The sequence below is a fragment of the Scatophagus argus genome, chromosome 4 (genome assembly GCF_020382885.2).
Source record: "Scatophagus argus isolate fScaArg1 chromosome 4, fScaArg1.pri, whole genome shotgun sequence".
Classification (NCBI taxonomy): Eukaryota; Metazoa; Chordata; class Actinopteri; family Scatophagidae; genus Scatophagus; species Scatophagus argus.
The window spans coordinates 7613422-7635102 of record NC_058496.1 but is presented as its reverse complement, the minus strand read 5'-3'; the positions used below and the strand labels follow the sequence as shown (position 1 = coordinate 7635102).

At 41.9% G+C, this 21681-nt stretch overlaps 1 protein-coding gene across 5 annotated transcripts; it reads right to left on the bottom strand.

Annotated features, from left to right (window-relative positions):
• Nucleotides 1-3: 3 nt before the first annotated feature.
• acacb (acetyl-CoA carboxylase beta) lies at nt 4-21632 on the bottom strand. 5 transcript variants are annotated; one of them, XM_046387327.1, is made up of 54 exons: nt 21614-21632; nt 18604-19177; nt 15972-16104; nt 15590-15728; nt 15341-15450; nt 15159-15240; nt 14967-15065; nt 14692-14801; nt 14069-14179; nt 13750-13959; nt 13495-13665; nt 13229-13390; nt 12977-13140; nt 12485-12635; nt 12273-12376; nt 12094-12175; nt 11858-12003; nt 11621-11771; nt 11383-11517; nt 10943-11089; nt 10672-10860; nt 10476-10576; nt 10299-10387; nt 10045-10169; nt 9835-9948; nt 9475-9588; nt 9290-9379; nt 9076-9194; nt 8694-8717; nt 7881-8021; nt 7683-7782; nt 7468-7575; nt 7287-7343; nt 6778-6819; nt 6435-6650; nt 6120-6269; nt 5809-6012; nt 5517-5672; nt 5310-5432; nt 4955-5224; nt 4719-4816; nt 4509-4629; nt 4306-4416; nt 3741-3884; nt 3520-3640; nt 3348-3444; nt 3147-3243; nt 2923-3058; nt 2634-2811; nt 2388-2500; nt 2136-2290; nt 1842-2012; nt 1396-1532; nt 4-1118 (listed from the first exon to the last, which is right to left on the bottom strand). In XM_046387327.1, the coding sequence occupies exons 2-54, from the start codon at nt 19155-19157 to the stop codon at nt 992-994; spliced, it is 7299 nt and encodes a 2432-aa protein (XP_046243283.1). In that variant the 5' UTR covers nt 19158-19177; nt 21614-21632; the 3' UTR covers nt 4-991. The 5 variants fall into 5 exon arrangements, with proteins under 5 accessions (XP_046243283.1, XP_046243284.1, XP_046243286.1 ...); XM_046387328.1 differs by lacking the exon at nt 21614-21632 and adding an exon at nt 20906-20991; XM_046387330.1 differs by lacking the exon at nt 21614-21632 and adding an exon at nt 19589-19608.
• Nucleotides 21633-21681: the final 49 nt, after the last annotated feature.

The window sequence follows — 21681 nt, the reverse complement described above, 5'->3', positions numbered from 1 at the left end:
TTCTTTTGCCAAAAAATATCTCAGTGGCATTTATTAACAAACAGAGAAAACAGAGCAAAGAGTTTCTTTACATTCAAATGAAAATTTGTGGCTGATGTTGTGATCAGAGGTAAGGCAAATTAAAGCCATCACTTGGAGGTCCATCATGATGATTATTGTCCAACCTGAGTCTTATGGATTGCAGCATTATTTCAGTGACATAAAGCAGAAGTATCACAGTCGCTCCTCTCATTCATTTCTTAACACACAAAACAGCATAGAAACACAAACAGACTGAAAGTGAGAATGAAAAGACAGACGACTGGGTCCAACGTCAACAGTGAAATGACTCAACTGCACTCGTCAGAAACAACTTAATCTGCTTCTTAATTTTCATTTCTGCATTACAACACTGGTAAAAAGTCAAAGTCAATGCAGAAATGATACAGAATCGACTGATTTCACCACTTCTGATTCTCTTTTTTAACATTTGAAAACTCATCAGTTTTCTGAGGTACATTCAAAGATGAAAAGAAATTCTTAATTTAATATCTTGAACTGAAAATGACGTTCAGCACCTAAGTATGAAGCATTTGACTTCATTAAAACTTGCATAATAACTCTGGCCTCAATAGACAGCACATTAAGGCGATTTTAACACTGATAATATCATTATGTACAATATACAGCCAAGTGAAAAGTGCATTACAGTCATAGCTTGTGAACCTGAAAGTTACTGGACTGAGCAGCTGAAATGACTGACTGTTTACCTCACGAATGTAAGAGACAAATGCTGCTGCTCAATCAACAGTGGAACGGAGCACAGCAGTGGTGATCACTGAGGAATAAGTCACTTTGCTCATGTGTGCGTTATTGCAAAGAATTGGCAGATAACTACATTTCTTTTCCTTTACCTTTACTTTTTCTTTCTTCTTTACAGTACAATCAAACGGGAACAGGCCATTTAGCTTTAGTTAGATTTTAATAATATAACCTGTTAAATCCCCTCAGCTTAACTGGTGCTGGTGCTGTCCATAGTTGCAAGCAGATGCGAGAGCTTGGCCCTCTGGGATGCGGTGATGTTCTGGCTCATGTGAATGATGCAGTCCATGGCTACTTCAGGGTTGGCCTGCACCAGGCTAGAAGACAAAAGCTTAGCTATTCAACATGTTGGAATAAATTATATCAATGCAGTTGTAGAATATTGTAGGCCATTTTAGCTAATCAACCCAAGTAACTGAGCGGTTGTGACACTTTTGGCTAGTACTCAGGTTTATGTCTGCTGATGTATAGGTTAATATTCCACAGCTAAAATCCTTTTAATATTTATTGAGAGGTGACACATGGCTTTGCAGCCTTCAAATTATTATGGCAATGAAAATAAACCCACATTTTAATAGGTCACAAAATCTGTACCTGCGGATGTGTTTCATAGCGTTTTCTCTTTTCAGGTACTTGATGTTGTCTCGGATGGCTGATCGAGTGCCGTCCTCCTGGGATAAATGCTTCTCGAGCCACTCAACTACTGCTTGGTTGTTGTCCCACAGGTAGGCCTGGAGAAGAAGACAAGCACCTTTAAATCTCTGATTAGTTTTAACAACGAAATGCTGAAAAATCAAAAGCACATGATTAGTGAGCCACAGGCACAAACCGACACTGGAGTGATCACACATGCAACATCTAAATATCATCTACACGTGTGCAAGAGCTCATCATTTTTTCAGTAGTTAACAGAGGCAAAAAAAAAACTGATAGCTTTTGAAAAAATTCAACCCATTAGTCCTCCTTTAGGAGTACCACTTTAAAAACATTTACATTTAGTGCATTAGCAGAGACAGAAGGCTTTAACTATCATAACGTACCTTGACTGTTCCTTCCGTTTCAACAAACCAGCGCCGCAGCATAGACTGCATGTGCCCATCGCTGAGGTCCTGGTTGGCCTGCAGAATTTCACACTTCACCACCTGCTCCCACAGGAGGCGACGCAGGCGCCAGTAGAAGAAGGTCCGCACATTCTTCCAATCCAAAATATCCTGTCAACAGTGTCAAAGGACACAGTACAACCAATTTTAAAAAGCACAAAGCATACAGTCTCTAGATATAAGTTTGGTTCTGCTAGTTAATAACATCACAGTGTTTATGAAGTCCTCACTCACAGTGATGACACCCTTCTCCTGCATTCTGCCCGGGGTGTCGTGGAGCTCTACAAACTGCACTGCCACCTGGTGGTAGATGGGCAACAAGAATTCCTCTCTTGCTTTGAGTTTCAACTCCAGCTCTCTGCACTGTTTGTCAGACAGGTCTGGGGAAGCTGATAAAAACAGGAGACTTGTCTGTAATGTTATGATCATTAAGCTGCACTGCAGTTAAAAAGGAAATAAATGCAAGTGCAAAGAAGGAGTCTTTACCAAGCTGCTCAACCAGGCCAGCATAGACTGAATCTAGTCTTCTCATGGTCTTCAGGAGGTCCTTCCTTCTGAATTTGATCTCCACTGTGCCTTCAGCCTCCAGCACACCACCTCTGAGAATACAAAGCATAACAACAACAGTGAGATGACAAAAAAGCTGAGACTGGTTATTCGCACAAACACCTGTTGCTTAGGTTGGGAACTCCAGGCTGTAGTCATTAAAGAAATCATGACTGCTACATTTACCTGCTCTCCTTGTCCGCATAGAGCTCCATACACAGTGGATTGATGGTGGGGTCTATCACCACCCATGAGCCTCCTCTCAGCTCAGCCTGTGGTGGAATGTAGACCAGCACAGGCTGATGGAAACCATGCAGGGAATCCACGATGTAGGCTCCAAACTTCAATATCTGGTCATACATATCTGAGAGTGTAATGGACAGAAACAGATTTCTTTTTCATTTTTTAATATTTATTTTATAATATCAATGCATGTAATGCAGACTCTCTTCAAAGCGTAGTGTTCCTTCTATACCCTTCATTCCACCAGAGAAGCCCCTCCAGTTGGCAAACACCATGAGAGGCAGATGCTCGTGGTTGAAGTCACAAATGGCCTGAGCGGTTTTAAAGGCTGAATCTGGAAACCACACCTGGCCAGCCTGCTGCAGAACCTGACATCAACACACAAAAATGTGGGACGAGGTGAAATACTGCAACATAATCCATTTAAATCACCAACATCTGGTCAGATTTACTCACTTTAGATTCTGAATCCAGGTTTGCAGGATCTGCTGGGACCGTGAGCTCAACTGTGCGTGTTTCAACAGCGATGACACCAAGGGGAATTCCTCCTAACCTGTTTTCATTCAGCAGAGTAATAGATCACGTTACATGCAAGGCTTTGAAAACACTCATTGACGACACACTTAAGTGTCTACACTGCGTGCAATACAGATTTACCGTGCTCTGCCCACTACCACCGTCTGGGCCCAGGACCCCATGATTTCCATGAAAGAGCCGTGGTCGAAGAATCCGCTCTGCCAGGCGCCTTTCACAGCTTAAGACAACAGTGGAGGTAAAAATAAATTGATGAGGTTGATCACTGACATATACAACACTTCTTAACACTCACTGGGATGAGGTCTCCCAGCCAGCATCCAGCGGGGGTCATACGGTGCTTTTGTAGGAATAAATTCTATTTCTCTGTCCACTGGATCTGTAGTTGAAATCACAGGCACAGGGGATTGTTTGTTCTGCAAGGAGAAGAGGAGCCATAGTTAGTATTCTGAATTACTGCTGTACTTTAATAGCCTTTAAACCAAGCAACACAAACTCTCACATATTCAGGCAAACCTTTGGCATATAGGAGAGCCACTTGAGGATGGTAAAGACACCCTCAAAGTCATCTGGCACAGTGGTGTGTGTGACTCCATTGTTGTGCATGATCTGGATCCCTCCCAGCTGGTTGTTGGAAGTATAGACCTCTCTGCCCAAAACCTGGACAGAAGCAAGGACTTCAGTGCTCAAACTGTAGTCTGTCTGGCCTTCCTCTCTCACTCTCACTTGTTCAACCTCTTTCTGTACCTCAAGTTGCATCTGATCATTCGCTTATCTTGAAACAACTTCTTACATGAAGTCACCAGTATTTATTAAGCCCATGAAAGATGTTGAAGGCATTTAAAAAGAAAAAACAAAGCAATTTTTTGTCTAGACAGTCATCCTATTTGGTATACTTTTTCCCTCATTCTTCCTTTTTTGTCTGCCTTCATGCTGCCCATAATTGCTCCAAATTATCCCACTGTGCAACAATATTAACAATAACAATGCAACAGATGACATGCAAAGCAAAATATCCTTAAGAGTATGGGAAGGCCAATAATAATCCTTAATAACATGGATACTGATTAAACCAACAAACCTTGTTAAGAGCGCCTGCTCCAGTCAGGATAATGTGTGAGTTTTCCACCTGAATCACTCTTTGTCCCAAACGGACTAGATATGCTCCGATTCCAATAGCACGGCATGTCACCTGCATAAAAGAGCACAAAAACAAATCAGGAAAAAGGCCCAGAGGTTCACGTGGCCTCTTTTAACTCAGAGCAATCAGATCCACATTCTCACCATACTAATTGTAATGATCTCCTCATAGGCCTGAGAGGATTCTCCAGCAATGGTGCCAGAACCTCGCAGGTTCTCAACCCCAAGACCGTCGTTCTTCCCTATGATGTCAGTGATGATGTACCTGTAACAGACACAAGTTAAAAGCGTCAAATATTTCAACTGGCTGAATTTGCTACTTTGTGCGAACAAACAACCGATGATTTATTCTACCTGGACTCTCCACCTTCCTCAACATGGTGACAGTGAACAGCATTGGTGGAGCTGATGCGTGTGTAGTCCTGCGGTGTCAGGTAAAGGTACTTGAAACCCTATAGAGAAATGAAAAGAATTTATAATAAATAACATCAATCTGCACACATGCATTTCACACATACAGTATTCCCTGTGGTCACTTCCTTGTCTGGTGTATAATGCAAACATCAGCAGAAACACATTTGCAAGCTCACCTTGTAGGGGTCAGTGGGGTCAATCCAGGCCACCTGGAACATGTGTTTGATCTCTTCAGCGAGGCCAATGCGCGCTCCACTGTTGGCTGCGATGTAAATGCGGGGGATGCCCTCAGCCCGAGCCAACTCAGAGGCCTTGAGGAACAGCTCATCTTCTTGAGGACCAAATGAGCCAATCATGTGAGTGATATCATTACAGATCACAATAATATCTCTGCCCTCTGGATACTCTGGAGTCTTCATCTTCATCCTGAAGGCAACCATTCCCACCTGGTGAAAAATAGTTACAGTGGTTAACAGTATCCTCACAATTAGAAAGCAGGAACTGAAACAAATGCTCTAAATAGCTTCCTACATCATTGTCTCCAGGCAGGCGGTTCATCTGCACAAGCCGACCTTCAGGGTCCAGAACCAGCTCAGAGCACATGAGCACATCTTTAGGGTGTTCGTCCCTGGGACTCCACAGTTTAAACAGTGCCTATAAAAAATTTTTCAGTATGAGTCAGACACCTTATGAACCACAAAAAACACAAGTAAACCAGATTCAGCGAGTTAGCAGTACCTGTCTGAACATCTCAGGGAAGTCATAGACATATGTAGTACCCAGAGTTTGAGCCTGAAAGCGCTTGGCCTGGAGCAGGTCTTTGGTCACATATGGAGTGTTGATAAGCATGCCATGCAGAGGACCCTGTTTATCTCCATATGAATGGAACATGATCTGAAAAGGGACACATGATGAGGAGAAACAGTGAAAATACAACCATAAACCTGCCACACAGAAGAAATCACCTGCCACATATCTTTCTTTTGGTTCACATTTAATGTCACAAAATACTACAGTCCAATGGCCTCACCTGTCCAGAACTGGGGTCAGTGACCTCCTCATACAGACTGATGTCCAAATAATATCCAGACTCATTTGTGAGAAACAGGCGGACAGGAATGGCTTTGCCAGTTGGCGTCAGACGGATGTTTATCTTCAGCTCAGCCTGCAGGACTCTCAGCTTCCAAAGGCGGCTGCCGTAACGCATCACCATGGAGCGGACAGACTGCTCTATCTGAGGATCCCAAGAAGAGGAAACCACTGAGATAAATCTGATAGCTACTCAGAAGTCTGTATAAATGGTCAATTCATTGTGGACCGAATAATGTGCTGGACACTGACTTTAGAGGGATCCATAATGACAGTAGGGACAAAGTTGAGGAAGATGTGGTTGCAGTCAGTGCGTGTGTTACTGAAGGCCACCTCCAACTCATCCATGGCCTCCAGCAGAAGACGTTCTCCCTCATTTTGAAGGTACTCAAAGGATGCTTCCTGGTTGTGTATAAAAGGAGATTTAATCACTAAAATAACATTACCAATAAGCCAACATTACCACCATTATCTTTAAAAAGACATTCAAAATACTTTTCACCCTGGGAAAACAATCAGAGCAAATACTAATGATAACAAGCTGTACATTTCAGTTGCAACGCTGACCTTTGTAATGAGATCTGAGTGGCGGATGATAGCTCGTACGAAGAAGCGGTAGTCAGTGACTTCTGCCCCCTCCTGCACACGAGCAGCTCCGAGGTAGAGGTGCATCTTGTGGTTGGCACAGGGAACGGCTGTCAGGTCAAAGTTCCTCATGCGGTTAAGCTCCAGCTGAAACGCTAAAGCTGGCTCCAGATTACGGTAAATACGATCCTCCTGGAACTGAGGAGTGGCACAGATTGCAGGGGGTCATTACCTCCTCAGGCAGCACCATGTCAGCACAGTCAGCTCACTGCAATCTGATTATAAATTCTAGATTTGAATTAGATTACAATTGAGAAAAACTTACCCCATCTCTAGCTCTGAAAGTGAAGAACTTGGGAAATTCTCTCTGTTGAAATGACAGATCATAACAGCAGTAATGAGATACAAAGCAAGTGTTTTTTCTCAGTAAAATATGTTTACTTGCAAGTGCTACTGAACAAAATTAGTGCAGTAACAGTGATACTCGAACAAAATCATACTGTTGTATAAAAATGTATGAACATATATAGATAGGTAGATAGATATACACTATATATAAAAAATGTTAAAAAAAAGAGGACATTTTTATTACTTTCAAGGTAAAATAATAACATAAAATATGAATACTGGACAATTATTTGTTCCATTTACTACTGAGACAGCTGCTCCACAGTAAAGTTATATGTATTTCTACTATCTGTGATCTGCTGTACATAAAAAGAACAAGCGGAACTTTACTCAGAGTCGCGAATCATTTAAGGCCTTATCCAGAACTTCCAAAAATAATATATATGAATGATACAGTTGGTCCAATTAAAATAGTTGTGTTGTTACCTTCTGTGCAATCAAAAATGTTATTCTCCTGATCCCATACTCAAAGAGGAGAGCTTTCTGTGAAAACAAAAACATTATTCTTAAATATATAATAAAAAACTAAAACAATATAAAACATACATACATTTAACACATTCATAAGAATCAGTCAAGTGTTTAGAAACTATGTCAGGACGCTAACCTTTGACTGAGCAAAGCCAGTGAAAGCTGTGACCAAAGCATCGTCATCTTCTGTGTCTGCTGTTTTTATGGACACATTTATGATGTGGATTGGGTTCTCCTTCGTGTTCTGTTATGGGGGCGAGGGGGGGGGGGGAATCAGTGGCTTAAGAGACACAGATGACAACAACCTTTTACTTGATAAGCCAGTGACCTTCACAAACCCACAGCTCTCACCTTGAAGTTCTCCTCCTCATAGAGACCAGAACAGGACTCTGAGAAAGGAGCACTTTCCAACAGCGGTTCTGCAAAACTGGAGAGAACTTCATCAAAATTCCTGAAAAAGAAAAAGAAATTATTTTTCACTTTGATTTGGAAATCTTTGCCATAAATTAATAGCAGGGAAAGGAAAATGATCAGTAAATGAAAAGTGACCTTTTAAAGTCATCAAAACACTGGAAAGCCACCATGGCGCCCATGCGCTGGCAGGGTGGTGACAAGGCTCCATCCAGGAAGAGCTCACTGCCCTGCCGCCTCATTTTAAACTGGCCTGATCCACAGACCGGCACAGGAACCCTGAAAACGTGACACACACGCACACACACAGTGACAGCAAAGACAGGAACACAGAATGATCACATAGAGAGGTTTGCTATTGGGGGAAAAACAAAAAACAAAAAACACTGAACAGCCAAAAGTACAAATATTCATACAGAGAGCAATTAAAGCAAGTCTGGATGTTCTTACTAATTAAACAAAAGGCAACCAAATTTTACCACCCTTAAATCCAATTCTAATTACTGTACATACAGTCAATAGGTACATTTCATGTATTTAATTGATAGGGATTATAAATTGCTGTTGTCAAGAGCAATTGTTACCATATCTCATTGGGCGTTGCAAATCAAGAATCAAATTCTGATGCTGGAGAATACAGGCTCCCCAATTGGTAGCAGTCAACAAAATCGCAGGCATCAAGTTTTTTAAGAGGAATGTGGAATAAATGAAACATGAACCTCTCAAAAAGCTTAATTTTACTGTACAAGTTGAGAGAAGCAAAGAAAACATATGTAGAAGCTCATCTAAACAGTGAATTATGAAGGACTTGTTAGAGGAGTCCTTAAGCAAATGTTTCTGTTTTCACAGGACAGAAGGAAAGAAAAGCAACACTGTGCAGTCGACATGCATTGCTGTGAGACAAACACACGATCGGTTGGTTTGGCTGGTTGGGGAGGAGCTTTACTCTACCTGCTCAGAGTAGGGCTGCTCCCTCTGAAATAAGATGATTGACAGGTGAATATCAGCAGTGGATGATGAAAATGCACCTCAACCTCAAGGCATTATGATTGGATTACAGCACCGTACAAGAAGCTATGCACATTCACATTAATGTCCAGTTCTTCATTCAAAGTTAGCCAGAAGCAGTTACAGCAGTTTATAGGCCATTGTCCATGTGCACCTCTGGGTACACGGTAACTTTCAGTTCATCTTTACTGACCTATCTATCGCCAATGTCATGTTTTGGAGGTGGTAAACATTCACCAGCAATTAAACAATTAGGCAACAATGTGTTATTCGTCTGTGGCTTAAGACTCTTTGCAGCGTAGTTAAGTGAGGAAAGCCCTGTTACCGGTTCGGATGCGATGATGGCAACATGAATTGGAAGTCTACGGCACACGTTCCATCCTGCAGCTGGTGATGCTGAATGCTATTTAGCTCATAGGCGATGTAAGCTCTGCGCACATACACCTGAAAGTCAAACCAGAACAGGTCATATTCACTAATTAAGAAATAAACATACATAAGAAGAAAAAAAGTCCTCCATGTGAACCCACTGACCATACCTCCAAGGCAGCCATGCAGACTACTTGATTGGAGTGGTAGAAGAAATTGGGCAAAACATCAAAAATTGAGGTTTCAGAAAGAATGAGTTTCTGTGCCAAAGAAAAAATATGATGTGTTATTCATTTTGTATTCTGGCTTATAAAAAATTGATGATTACAAGGATAGTTCTCCACACAGGGCTAACCTTCAAGTTTTCTGGACAAAACTGGTGACCGTACATGTCGATGGCCGACAAGAAGATGGACTCCACCTGGTTGTGCCTCAGTTCGTACGAAGGTAAATGGGATGCAATCAAGACCTACAGTATGAGACATTTGCAAATATGATGTCAAGTATATGCAGATGGGGTAAACTGACTGTAAAAAAGGTTGCAAAATTTCTTGAAAATTGAGAAATAGTATTTTTCAGACAAGACTGATCACAAAAAATACCATTTGAATCCAAAGCAAGGTATGTCATCTGACAGACTACCTTGATTAAAAACAATATTTTAAAAACAGACGGAATAGTGTTTAACTGTGATGCTGGCAGTCTTAGATATTACCTGTCTGGCTCTCAAGGCCACCTTTGAGTTCTCCATCTTGCTAAGCTGAGTGAGCTCGTTCAGAATGGCCATCAGCTCATCTGCTAGCATTGGATCCCTTCCACACAGCTGGTCCTACACAGTTTACAAAGTGTCTCTCAATAAAACTGAATCGTCAGGAGGACTGTTTTAATTCCTGCGTGTCAGTGTCAAGGTCGATGAAGGACTTACTATGAGCATTGTGACTAAGACGTTCTTCTTGGAGACCTGTGCATGAGAGAAGATGTACTGCAGCACAGGACTCATGTCAGGTTTGTACTTCTCTCTCAGGTTGATAACACACTTGTCATAGTGAGCTGCTCATGAGAACAAAAGCACAGTGGCATTAGCTATGACAAACAAACCACAGCGAAGATTAAAGGAAATGAGTTTTAATGTCAGAATGAAAATGAGTTTTCATTCAGACTTTAGTGTATTGATATCACCTTGCTGAAACTGCGTCTCCACTTGCAGGTATTGCTTCAACAGATCAAGAACCACAGACTTCATATAACCACGGATTCCACTGCGGTACCTGCACCAAATTCAAACGTGTTAATTAATGCAACACCAATATCATATATTATATGTTATACATTATTGCTGTACAAGAAAAAGCTAACCTCTGTACCAGTTGAACAATGCTCTGAGTGTTCAAGAAGAACACCTCTCGGTCAGCCTTCCTCTGCAGGGTTGCTGCGTGACTATCTAGAATATTTGCAATCTGGAATAAAAAAGGGGAAACTTTATCGTATTATGCTGGCAGTAGCGATCATTTGCGTTAAAAGAACTCTTGTCATGTCCCGGTGAATCTCTCACCCTTTGGCTAGGGAACTGGGAGAGGACAGAGGTGATGTTACTCGCATACTGGGCCATGACTTTACGGATATCCTTCTCCACACCAGGAGGAATTCGACCTGCCACACTCGTCATGATCTCCTGAAGTTCCAACAGCGGCAGCGAGGGGTCCCTTAAAGTCTTCATCAGTGTGCCCAGCCACTGTTTCAGCTGCAAACACGAACGTGCACATTTTCTGATTTTCTGATGATATCATTTAAGAATTTGCAGTGGCAGAGAACCTGCTATGTACCTTGCTGCTGAAGTAGGGCTCTTCAAGGCAGTAGCCATCCATGACTTTACCCAAGTTTTCCAGCACATTGTGAAACACCTGGTGAAGCTTTTCCCCCACAATGGGTAGCGGTTGCTGTGGTGGGAGCACAGCCGTATTAAGTTCCACCTAAAACAGAGGGTGAAAAAAAAGAACTCATATTATCTGTAATTAACAAGAAAAACAGTAAACACGTGAGACACAGAATATAATTATTTGTTTGTCCACCAGACCTTAATAGAACAATACTTGCAATTTTATTATTTTAAGTAAGTAAAGTAGTAAATCTGGACAAAGTCAGGGCAAAATGTGCTAAAGATGTGGCCTGAAAATCATGAAAATAAAAAAATGTCATAATATGGTGTCAGCTATAAGACACAATTAAGAGAACAATCAGAAGTGGAGATTTTCCATTTATTTACCCGGTGTATACTGCTGGGGTCATCCAGGTCCATATGGGCCACCACACAGCCGGTCTCCAGAACTGCTCCAGGTCTCTTGACAAAGTGGATACAACCTGACTGCTGCACAGTCAGCGTCATCACCATCTTCATCACCTGAAATCGCAGCACAAACATCCAGTCAATACAAAAAATTAAAAAAAAAAGAGGCACAGCTTGCCTTATGAAGTCGGTGTTACCAGAGGTCTACCACACTCACCTCAATCTCTGCATAGGTCTCTCCTGCACAAACATGACCCCCATCTTCAATCATGTACTGGAGCAGTTTTCCAGCAGAGGGTGACCTCAGCACTGTGGGATCCTTCTCCTTCTCAAATACACAAGTCTTGTTGCCGACAGTGATGCGGTAGCTGTGAGGATGAAGTAATTCAGAAAAAAAAATGAGTGGAACAAACAAATGAATGAATCCAGATTGTAAAGATTCTCTTGCTCTTGCCTGTCCACTTCCTCCTTCATGTAGGTTGTGTGGCTGCTGCCATCATAGGACAGCAGGAGGCCTCCATCGCTCAGCCTGTGTACATCTATCTCAATGTTGGAGCCGTTCATTATGATGACATAAGTAGTTGGGGATTGGCGGGCGACCTGCAGCCAACAGCAGTGACAGCTTATTGATTGAAAAAGGTGAGATATTGAGTTAAAAAAAGGAAAATGTGAAGGGGATAAAGCAGTTACCTTGAGGCAGTACTTGACTCCTTCATATATCAGGTCCACGTTGACAGAGTTGAGGAGACTGGCTGCGGGCAGTACTTGGCCTCTACATGAGGAGCAGATAATGTTTGGATCAGTCAGTTACATAACAGACAATAAGAACTGTGGTGAGAGCCCAACAAGCAGGGACTGGGTCGACTGACCTTTCCAGTGAATGAAGAAAGTCAGACATGCTCTTTCGGAAGCTCGCATCAGCAACATGCAAAGCCCCACAAACAATACCGAGCATGGTATCTGGTCTCTCCGCCTGTAGGAAGAACATGTGGCTTAATGAAACAAAGAAACTACGCAGGATTTCAGAGACAAAATACCTGACAATGTAGGGATACATGGGATAAGGTCTTCAGCCTCCTACCTGAACCTTCTCTGCAATGAGATGATCCAGCCAGCCAGTGTCAATGTCATTGTTTCTGAAGCTTTCTGTCTCCAGTAGCTTAATAAGGTATTCGACTGTGGTCCTGAAGTCGCCTCTGATTGACAGCTCCTTCATAGCCACCACCATGTTCCTAAACATGAAAATATTACACAGATAAACATGTATACACTGTGTTTTAACTTAATCATTAATGATACATAACATAATATGCACATGTATGATTATACAAAATTATACTTTATAATAGAATTCAATTTAAACTTCATAAGTAAATGAATGCATAAGTTACAAAAGTATACTGCATAATTGCCAGTTTGTTTTATGTCTTTGGCAGGTCACAGTGTTCTCCACATTGTGTAATTACATTATGGGTAGTTACAACATTAGGGCAGATACTGCCTCAGTGTCGACACCTGAAAGCTTCGATTGTGAAAGATAAGGTGCCATTAAAACAGCAAAAGGGGGGCTTACGAAATGGCTTCTTCACGGTTCTCGCCCCAGGAGAAACAATGTCCAAACTGTGAGTCTGCAAATTCATGCAGGCCACCAGTTGCCCCCACGCTGAAATAACCCCAGACATTTTTACTGCTGCGGAAGTTCAACTCCTGCACTGTGCCCGAGCTGGGCTTGAACCCCTGTGAGGGCAGACGACAAGTCAGTGGTAAAAAATAAATTTACACAACAAAACTGCGTGTTCTGAGTGTCGATAAAATCAAGCTTTACCTCATCTGGGTTCTCACTGGTGATCCGAACAGCTATGACGTGCCCTCTTGGACTTGGCGTGCAGTCTGGAGTCTCAAAGTTAATGATGGTGTCACCCCAAGGAGTTTCTCCATAAAGCAAGCGGACGTCCTTAATTCTATGAAGGGGGATGCCCATTGCAATCTATCAGAGATGAATGACAGAGTTAAAATGGGGGGGGTTGATCTCTAGCTACAGGTGGCAATGATATAACTCCTCTTCACTGCATCCATTGACAAGACGTGTACCTGAAGCTGAGCAGCTGGCAGGTTTACATCACCGATCATCTCTGTGCAAGGATGTTCCACCTGCAGACGAGGATTCAGCTCCAGGAAATGGAAGCTTCCATCTTCAGAGAAGAGATATTCCACTGTACCTGCACTCACATAGCCCACCATCTTGGCTAGTCGCACAGCGTACTAAATCAGAAAGAGGAGGCAAAATGTGAATTATCAAACAAAGTTAATTAGGATGGAAAAATAGATGCAGCAACCTAAACTGACCCGTTCCATTTGTTCAAATGTTGATGGAGCGGCTATGGTGGCAGGAGCCTCCTCGATGATCTTCTGGTGCCTCCTCTGGATGGAGCAGTCTCGTCCAAACAGCGAGATGGCGTTTCCATACTCGTCAGCCAGTATCTGAACTTCAAGGTGTCTCGCATGCTGAGCCAGCTGCATGATGAAGATAGGTGAGCCGGGTACTTCTGTCTGAACCTGCAATCAAAAAACATGTTGTGAGAATTGCAACAAATTCAACTGTATTAAGTGGATTCAAAAACACAAAGAAATCAAGCATTAGGCTATAAAATGTAAGAGCACAAACCTGTCTAAAGGAACCTGGAAAATCATCAGAACTTTCAACTTTGCGGATGCCCTTTCCACCTCCACCCTCAGAGGCCTTGATAACAACCGGATAACCAATTCTCTCAGCCCCCTGCAGAGAAACATCACATAAAACACAAGATAGCTAAAGAATGAAGCTTGAAACAGAGTCCATCCATCCATTTTCTATACCGCTTATCCGTCAGGGTCGCGGGGGAGCTGGAGCCTATCCCAGCTGACTACGGGCGAGAGGCGGGGTTCACCCTGGACTGGTCGCCAGTCAATCGCAGGGCCAACACACAAAGACAGACAACCACACACTCTCACACTCACACCTAGGGGCAATTTAGAGTAGCCAATTAACCTAATGTGCATGTTTTTGGTATTGTGGGAGGAAGCCGGAGTACCCGGAGAAAACCCACGCAGGCACAGGGAGAACATGCAAACTCCACATAGAAGGGCCCAGACCGGGATTCGAACCTGGAACCTGGAACCCTCTTGCTATGAGGCGACAGTGCTAACCACTGCACCACCGTGCCGCTCTTGAAACAGAGTCATTTAGGTAAAAAAACAAATGTGTATAAATTATTATGATGATGTTGTTAAATGTTTAAATATGCTTACTGCAAGCCCATCTTCCACATCTTGAACACAGCCCTTTGTGTAAACCTCAGGAGGAACACTGATTACATTGCCCAGTTTTTGGTCTTCCTCAGCCCAGTCCACCCTCAGACCTGGAGCACCATGACACACATGGACACCACAGAAAAAACACTGTATTTAATCTATACAGATGCACAGATATGAGCTTTAAAATGACTCATATCACAGAGTCCACAGTACAGCTTGTGCTGCTATACATTATGTGAACTGAGACAGCGTGGGAGGTAAAGCGTCACCTGATCCGCTCCATGGTAGAGTGGGAATGTCAGCACTCTGAGCCACAATGGAAGAAGCCACCTTGTCCCCTAGAGCCCACATGGCTTTACTGGATGGCCCTGAGAAAAGATCAGTCACATCACGATGACACAGGTATAAATAAACCAAATTAAAATAACGTGAACATTCACTGGTTTCAAAGTGGATTTTACCTAAGAATGATATCCCTGCTTTGTTCAACAGCTCAGGCAGTTTGGGGTTTTCTGAGGCATGACCCCATCCAGCCCACACAGCCTGTTAATACACACACACACACACACACACACGTAATCATTTATCACAGTTTTGCATTAACAGAAAGAAAACTGTTGTTTAGATAAATGGTGAAGAATACCTGCACTGGGATTCTTTTAGCAATGTCCACTATCAGCTCTACGTTGGCATAATTGTTGTTGTTGGGACCACCAGGCACAGGAACATAATGGTCTGCCATTTTAATGTATTCTGTGAGGGAAAAGAGCAACACATAATAATTTATTCAGTGCAAACTTTCATTTTCTCTGGCCCTCATTCAGGTAAGCAACTGGTGATAACTGCTAGGTAATTAAAAAAAAAGAGAGATAAGCATCAGGCTAACAATGACCTGCATTAGCTTTCAAGTCTTCAGGAGTCACCATGACCACAAAACGAATGGTCCTTTCATTGCGAAACATTTCGTAGGACCAGCGACGGATAGAACGCATACATTTGACTGCAGCTATACCGTTGTTGGCTATCAGTACCTGCAAGGGAAACAGAAACCAGAAATGATCTGTCATTAAGCAACAAAAAATAAAGACTCAAACATACACATGAAGTCTGTGTAGATTTTCATTCATTCACTCATTCATTCATTCAGTCAGTCAGTCATTTTGCTTAGAAGAGCTTAAATTGGGGCAACTGGATTTCAGTTTAAAACTGAACTGGACCTGGAGCCCCAACTTAAGCTCTTCTAAACATACACAGGAACTGATTTTCATTCTTACTTTTTCAATGACACGGGTGCCACCAAACCGAGTGACAAACTCAGCAGGAGAGGCCACAGTGAAGTCCCTCTGTAAATCCATCTTTCTGTGTTCACGTCCTTTTTTCACCAAGTGAAGACCAGACATGCTAGGCCTGCAGTGAAAAGCTTGTGGTTAGCTTTCTTTCCCAATGACATAGCAAAACACAGTAACCTGGGTGTATTCTGTTCTGTGTATCAGCTGCAAGATATTTTAAATAATCCAGGAAAATGTAGGCTGCACATTATCCTCGTTAACGTCACAATGCAAGCAGATTTGAAGAGAGAACAGACTACAAAGATCCTCTACAGCCATGGTGGTAAACAGCTGAACAAACGACAAGCAGCAGCTACTACAATGGAACGACAGCACTGAAAATCAAAAACCTAAGTCAAAGTTCAGTCTCTCTCCTCAACACGCAAAGACAGACTGTGGATCAGCCCATTTATTTTCGAGCTTATCTTCAAAATCACACCTAACTGCTGCTCTTCACCACGGTTATGTTATTCTACATTGTACGCGGTGCTTAGAATTATTGATATGAGTTCAGTGGAGTCTACAAGTCTTTCTGTATTTTAACCACTAATAGTGTGGTCCACGAGGAATTTAATGAGACACTTTGCTACCTGGCTGTCAAACGAGCTTCATTTTTCTGTTACAAATGTGGCTCCTTCAATGTTGTTTTACTGTTTCACTACAGACTGACGCCTGTTTAAAAAAGAGCAGTTCAATCATCATATCTGAAAGCAGCAAAACTGAAATTCATTGACACACTTACTGTTTGGCATCCTTTATAACCTAAATACCACCAGTACTAAAGCACAAAGAATAAGCCACATTTAGAAACTTTTTAGACTCAGACAACAAACCCAAACAATTCACTGAATGTTTTGTCAGACATAATTTGAATAATTAGTGCAATAACTAGTTAATGTTATGTTCACGACTATCAGCTCGCTCCTACCTTGTTCATTCCAAAGTCTCGTCGCAATTGCACCACAACCATAGAAATTTTGTCCCATGTCAAGATATCACTGAGCAACACCTGTGTTGCACCAGTGAGCTAAGATGTGAAGTTGGGTGCAATTCTGTCTGAGTGTACATGAACTTTAAACTTAAGACTTACTGTTCACTTTGCAAATACTGATTACACTCCGTTATGGAACTAGTTTTGATAACCTTTTCCAGTGTCATGCACATTTGATCCACTTTTTGATCTTCTGCCAGGACGTGAAGCGTGACATCGCAGATATAAAATCTGACGTAGAAACTAAGAGGAGGATTGCAACTTGTGCGAAAACATGTCAACTTACTCTGGTCTGTTTTCCATTTCCCTCCGGTAGGGTAAACATTACGGAGGGTTTTTTTTCTTTATTTCCTCAAACTTTCATGTGCCAGGGCAAGCTCTGTTAACTTACATAACTGCTGTATTGCCCCACAAACGAGCTTTCCGGTTCACAAATATCAAAAACATCTGCAAAAGTTGCTGGAGTATCTGCCGTTGTTTCATGCAGTCATTATACATGGTTTCATTCCTTCAGCTGTATGTATGCGATAACTGTCCACATAATAAACACTGCAGCAATAGTATCAAATTACAGAGATCAGTATCAAGCTTTTCGAGGCTCTTACCTTTGGAGATATGGGAATAAGTCATTTCCCTCCATTGTAAGGCCTTTTTTATTATCCCATGTGCCTTAGTAGTGAAACTAGATTATAAAATGTAGGACCAAAACAAAGGGACCTCTACAAAATGTTCCTCTCCGGCACTTCCTCCCTTTTCTCCTCCCACATTTGCTGCAAAATAATCTGAAGATCCCCTGTGACAGATCACAGACTGTTCCTTACGAGTATACACAGACAGAGCGAAGGCCCACACCAGGAAAAACATGTTCATTCTACTTCATTTATAAAAGACATTAACTAGCATCAAGGTAAAATCTGGAGTCAACACTCAAACCTCCATGCACACACAAATTAAAATAAATTTTTTCCCCACTGATTACTATTTAAAAGTGCATTTGCTTCAGCTGCAAAATTATGCAGCTGAACTGAAGGTACATGCCTCTAAAGTTGAGATTTAGCAGAGGAAAATTCCTTACCTTACTCTACTTCATGATGCACAGCTTAATGCATCAGAATAAGTTAATCCAATTAAGCATGTCAAGTTGAACACGTAGCTGGGTGCACCAAACAACCCCTCTGACCCACAATCATATCATATACCATTGCTGGATATAAAAATAACCGTCCACTATGCAGTGCCAAAAAAATAAAGTTAAAATAAAAATTTATGGAGAATCTAGAAGCGTTTTATTCCGCTGTGTTGTGACCTAGAGTCACACCACAACTCTCAAAGTCATTTGGTTGAGGCTCTTGTTCCAATAATAGTGCCAGGGTGTTTGGTATGCGACAATAACACAGGTCAGCTCGGCGCAGTCAGGTGATAGCAGACAGCGCATGGAGAGCGTGGTGACGCTAAATAACTCCGTTTATATTCACACTAGTATTTGACGTGAGTGAGATGCTTCCATGTCACATGATGGAGTGATGAAAACATGCCTGGCCTTAAACAGCTGACATTAAATTCACTTAAAGAGAAACAAGATCTTACTTGATGCTTGAGGAGCTGCACTGTTGCACTGCAGAGGAAACCCGCTCGGGAGAACATTTGTGGCTGGAGGTCAGCGGCTGAGAAGCTCCGCTTGGAGGTTTGGCCACTAGACCTTCCTCGTCTGAAGAGTTATCCTCTGACGCTCCGAGAATGAACTTGAGGCGTTCCCTCGCCTCGGGCCCTGAGCTGAGCATCGGAGCATTGGCTTTGGAAGGCTTCTGGGTGGCTGATGACAATGACGGCTTTTCTGAATCTACCTCAGGGGACATCTGTAGAGCCTCAGAGTCCACTGTTTTGATTTCAAGACCTGCAGAGGAGCTGCTGACCTGAGGCCTGTTATCCTCATTGTGTGTTGATGTAGTAGGAACTGTTGACAGGAAATGTTTGCCTGGATGAGAGGACTGTGTGGCAGACATGTCCTCCTCGTCTGCAGGCGGACCACCACCCGACGGAGATTCCTCTCCTTTCACAGGCATCACTGCTGTCTTGGTATTAATCCTCCACAGCAGCAACAAAATCCATAGGATTAATCCCAAAACTGCAAATGGAAGCATTCACAGACATCCTCCTGAGACTGCAACAACACATCAAACAGAGTATTACAACTCACACAAGACAAGAAAGCCAGCTTAAAAAAGATCATCATCGGACATATCTTTCACCTTACATAATAATAGCTTCTGTGGCAATAATATAATATATATTATTTTTTATTTTTTCATAATTTGTCCAATGTGGGGCACTGACAAGGTTATTTTTTTTAAATGTAAAATGTCTCACTAAGCATATATCTTTGTCAAAATGCTTTAATAACCAAATTAACGGCATGTTAATGCCATGTAGCACTGCTGTCTTCTAGTCTGAAGACGTTACTCTTGAGCTGATCAGAGGTCAAAAGCTCTCTCAGGAACAGAGGCATGCTGGGTAACATGAGATAAAACACGTAAATTCAGCTCAATTTCAAAAGATAAGAGAAAACAGGTACCAGAGATACCAGCTCGCACCTGTAATAACAAAACCAGACAAAAAAAAAAATATTTTCTGTTAAGTGTAACCATTAAAATTTTTATTATAAGCAATAATTAAAATTCATAAAGTCATATGCACACTCTTATTGACCTTGAGTACTTAAAAAAAATCAACAACAAAAATCAACAAATCAAGATATTTGTGCAATTTAATATGTCAGCAGGGCCTGGCAGCCTACATTTCCCAGCCAGCGTTCAGAGAACAGACTGGTTGTGACAGCTGACATGAGAACCAAATGCGGCTGCTTCATTTGGGCTAAAGGTCAACACTGAGGGAAAGAAGGGCGAGGAGGAGGAGGAGGAGGAGGTGCAGGCATCACGATAAAGAAACCATAACAAAGGATGTGAATCAAATATGGATCCCTCATACCAGCCAAAGTTTGTATTTCAAATTAAAATTAAGAATAAATCAGTGGCCAGTCCATGTGAAGGAGCCACTGAATACACAGACAAGGAGGCATTTGTCCTCTGGAGCCACTTTGACTTTGACAAAGGAAAGGCTGAGGCATCACTTTTTAGATGGAGTACAATGTCCAAGAGAATATCTTTTTGTAATAAAGGTTCTGTGAATTTTTAATTTCATGTGTCATATTTTTAAAAGCACTTTCAAATTTGTCTTTTGGACGCCATTACGTCTAGCACTGAAAGTTAAAAACTTACTTATTCTTGTCCTTTTCCATACCGACCTCAACCGACTGTCAAGTGGACACAATAAGCCACACACTAAACGTGGCTTATCAGCTGCAAACTGACCTTAACATAGTCCACTGTACTGTATTCTTCTCACAAAATATAAAGGAAACACAAACAAACACTAAGCAAAAGCAAAGCAGGACGTTAATTCTGCTAGAAAAAAACGGGTGCAAAACCTTCGACCCAACGGGAAAATGAACCTGTTTTTAACATGAGATATGAGGTCCACTTTTGGAAGTAAGATATATTTAAGGTGCAAATGGTTGAAGCCAATTTGAAAAAGCGGTATTAGATTGTAAAAAACGTGTCATTTACACTCACCACTACAGATAACGGACAACACTGCTCAGTCGTTGTTGTTGCTGCTGCTACGTTTAATGTTAACACACCAGGCTAACGAGCTAGCTGACAACAGAACCACTGATTTTTCAATAACTTCACACAAAACAGAGTAAACTACTTTCTTCACTCTTTGTTTATCTCCTCCGAGACCTCAAACTCAACGTCAACCGCACTACTATTAACATGTTCATTATAATAATTTTCATGACAGCTGCAGCAAATGTCAAAGCAAAACGTACCACCACACCAGTTCCTCTCAGACCCCAACCGTCCAACACCTCCTCCTCTCTGGCATAGTAAACATATGTTGGGGTAGGGGGGTTCAAGCTCCTCCCAGGAAGGAGGAGAGCGTTCGAAGATCGTGTAAGAAGAAGATGTTTCAGTCTGTGGGTAAAAACAGCAGTAGGAAGCCGACCTAAAAGGTCTGCAAAAGTACGCGGTCCCTGAAACTCTCTGCTGCGTTCGTGTAAAATGGGATGAATAAAAAATAGTTATGGTTAGTTATAGTTAGCGGGTTATGTGCCTTGTGCGCTGGTGGGATGCAACTACCTACCAAGTACATTTAGTCAGATTTTAAGGATTTTAACTTTACATGAGCATTTTGTTCTAATGCTACTTTTGACTTCAACTTCATTGCAGTTCAGAAAAAAAATATAAAAATCAAAAAGGCTCAACTACAGTCAGGGTATTTGACAGCTTTACTAGTTATTTTAATTTTTTTGTGGTTTTGTTTTGTTTTTTGTATGCAAAACATTATGAAAATGTGCGAGTACAGCTGAAAGGATTTGTCTGTTAAATTAATTGTAACCTGTTTTAATAATCGGTTAAGTTTTTTTTCATGACTAGAACATTGCTTCTCAAATCTGAGGAACATTTTAAGAGCGTGGCTTCTTACTTTACTTTACTTTACTATCTCCTGTGGGCACACGCGTAAAAACAATGTTTACCTGATTAGTGGTGCCGTGCTAGTTAGCCTCCTCACAGCCCTTCAACGGGTGCAAAACGTTCGGTTTTC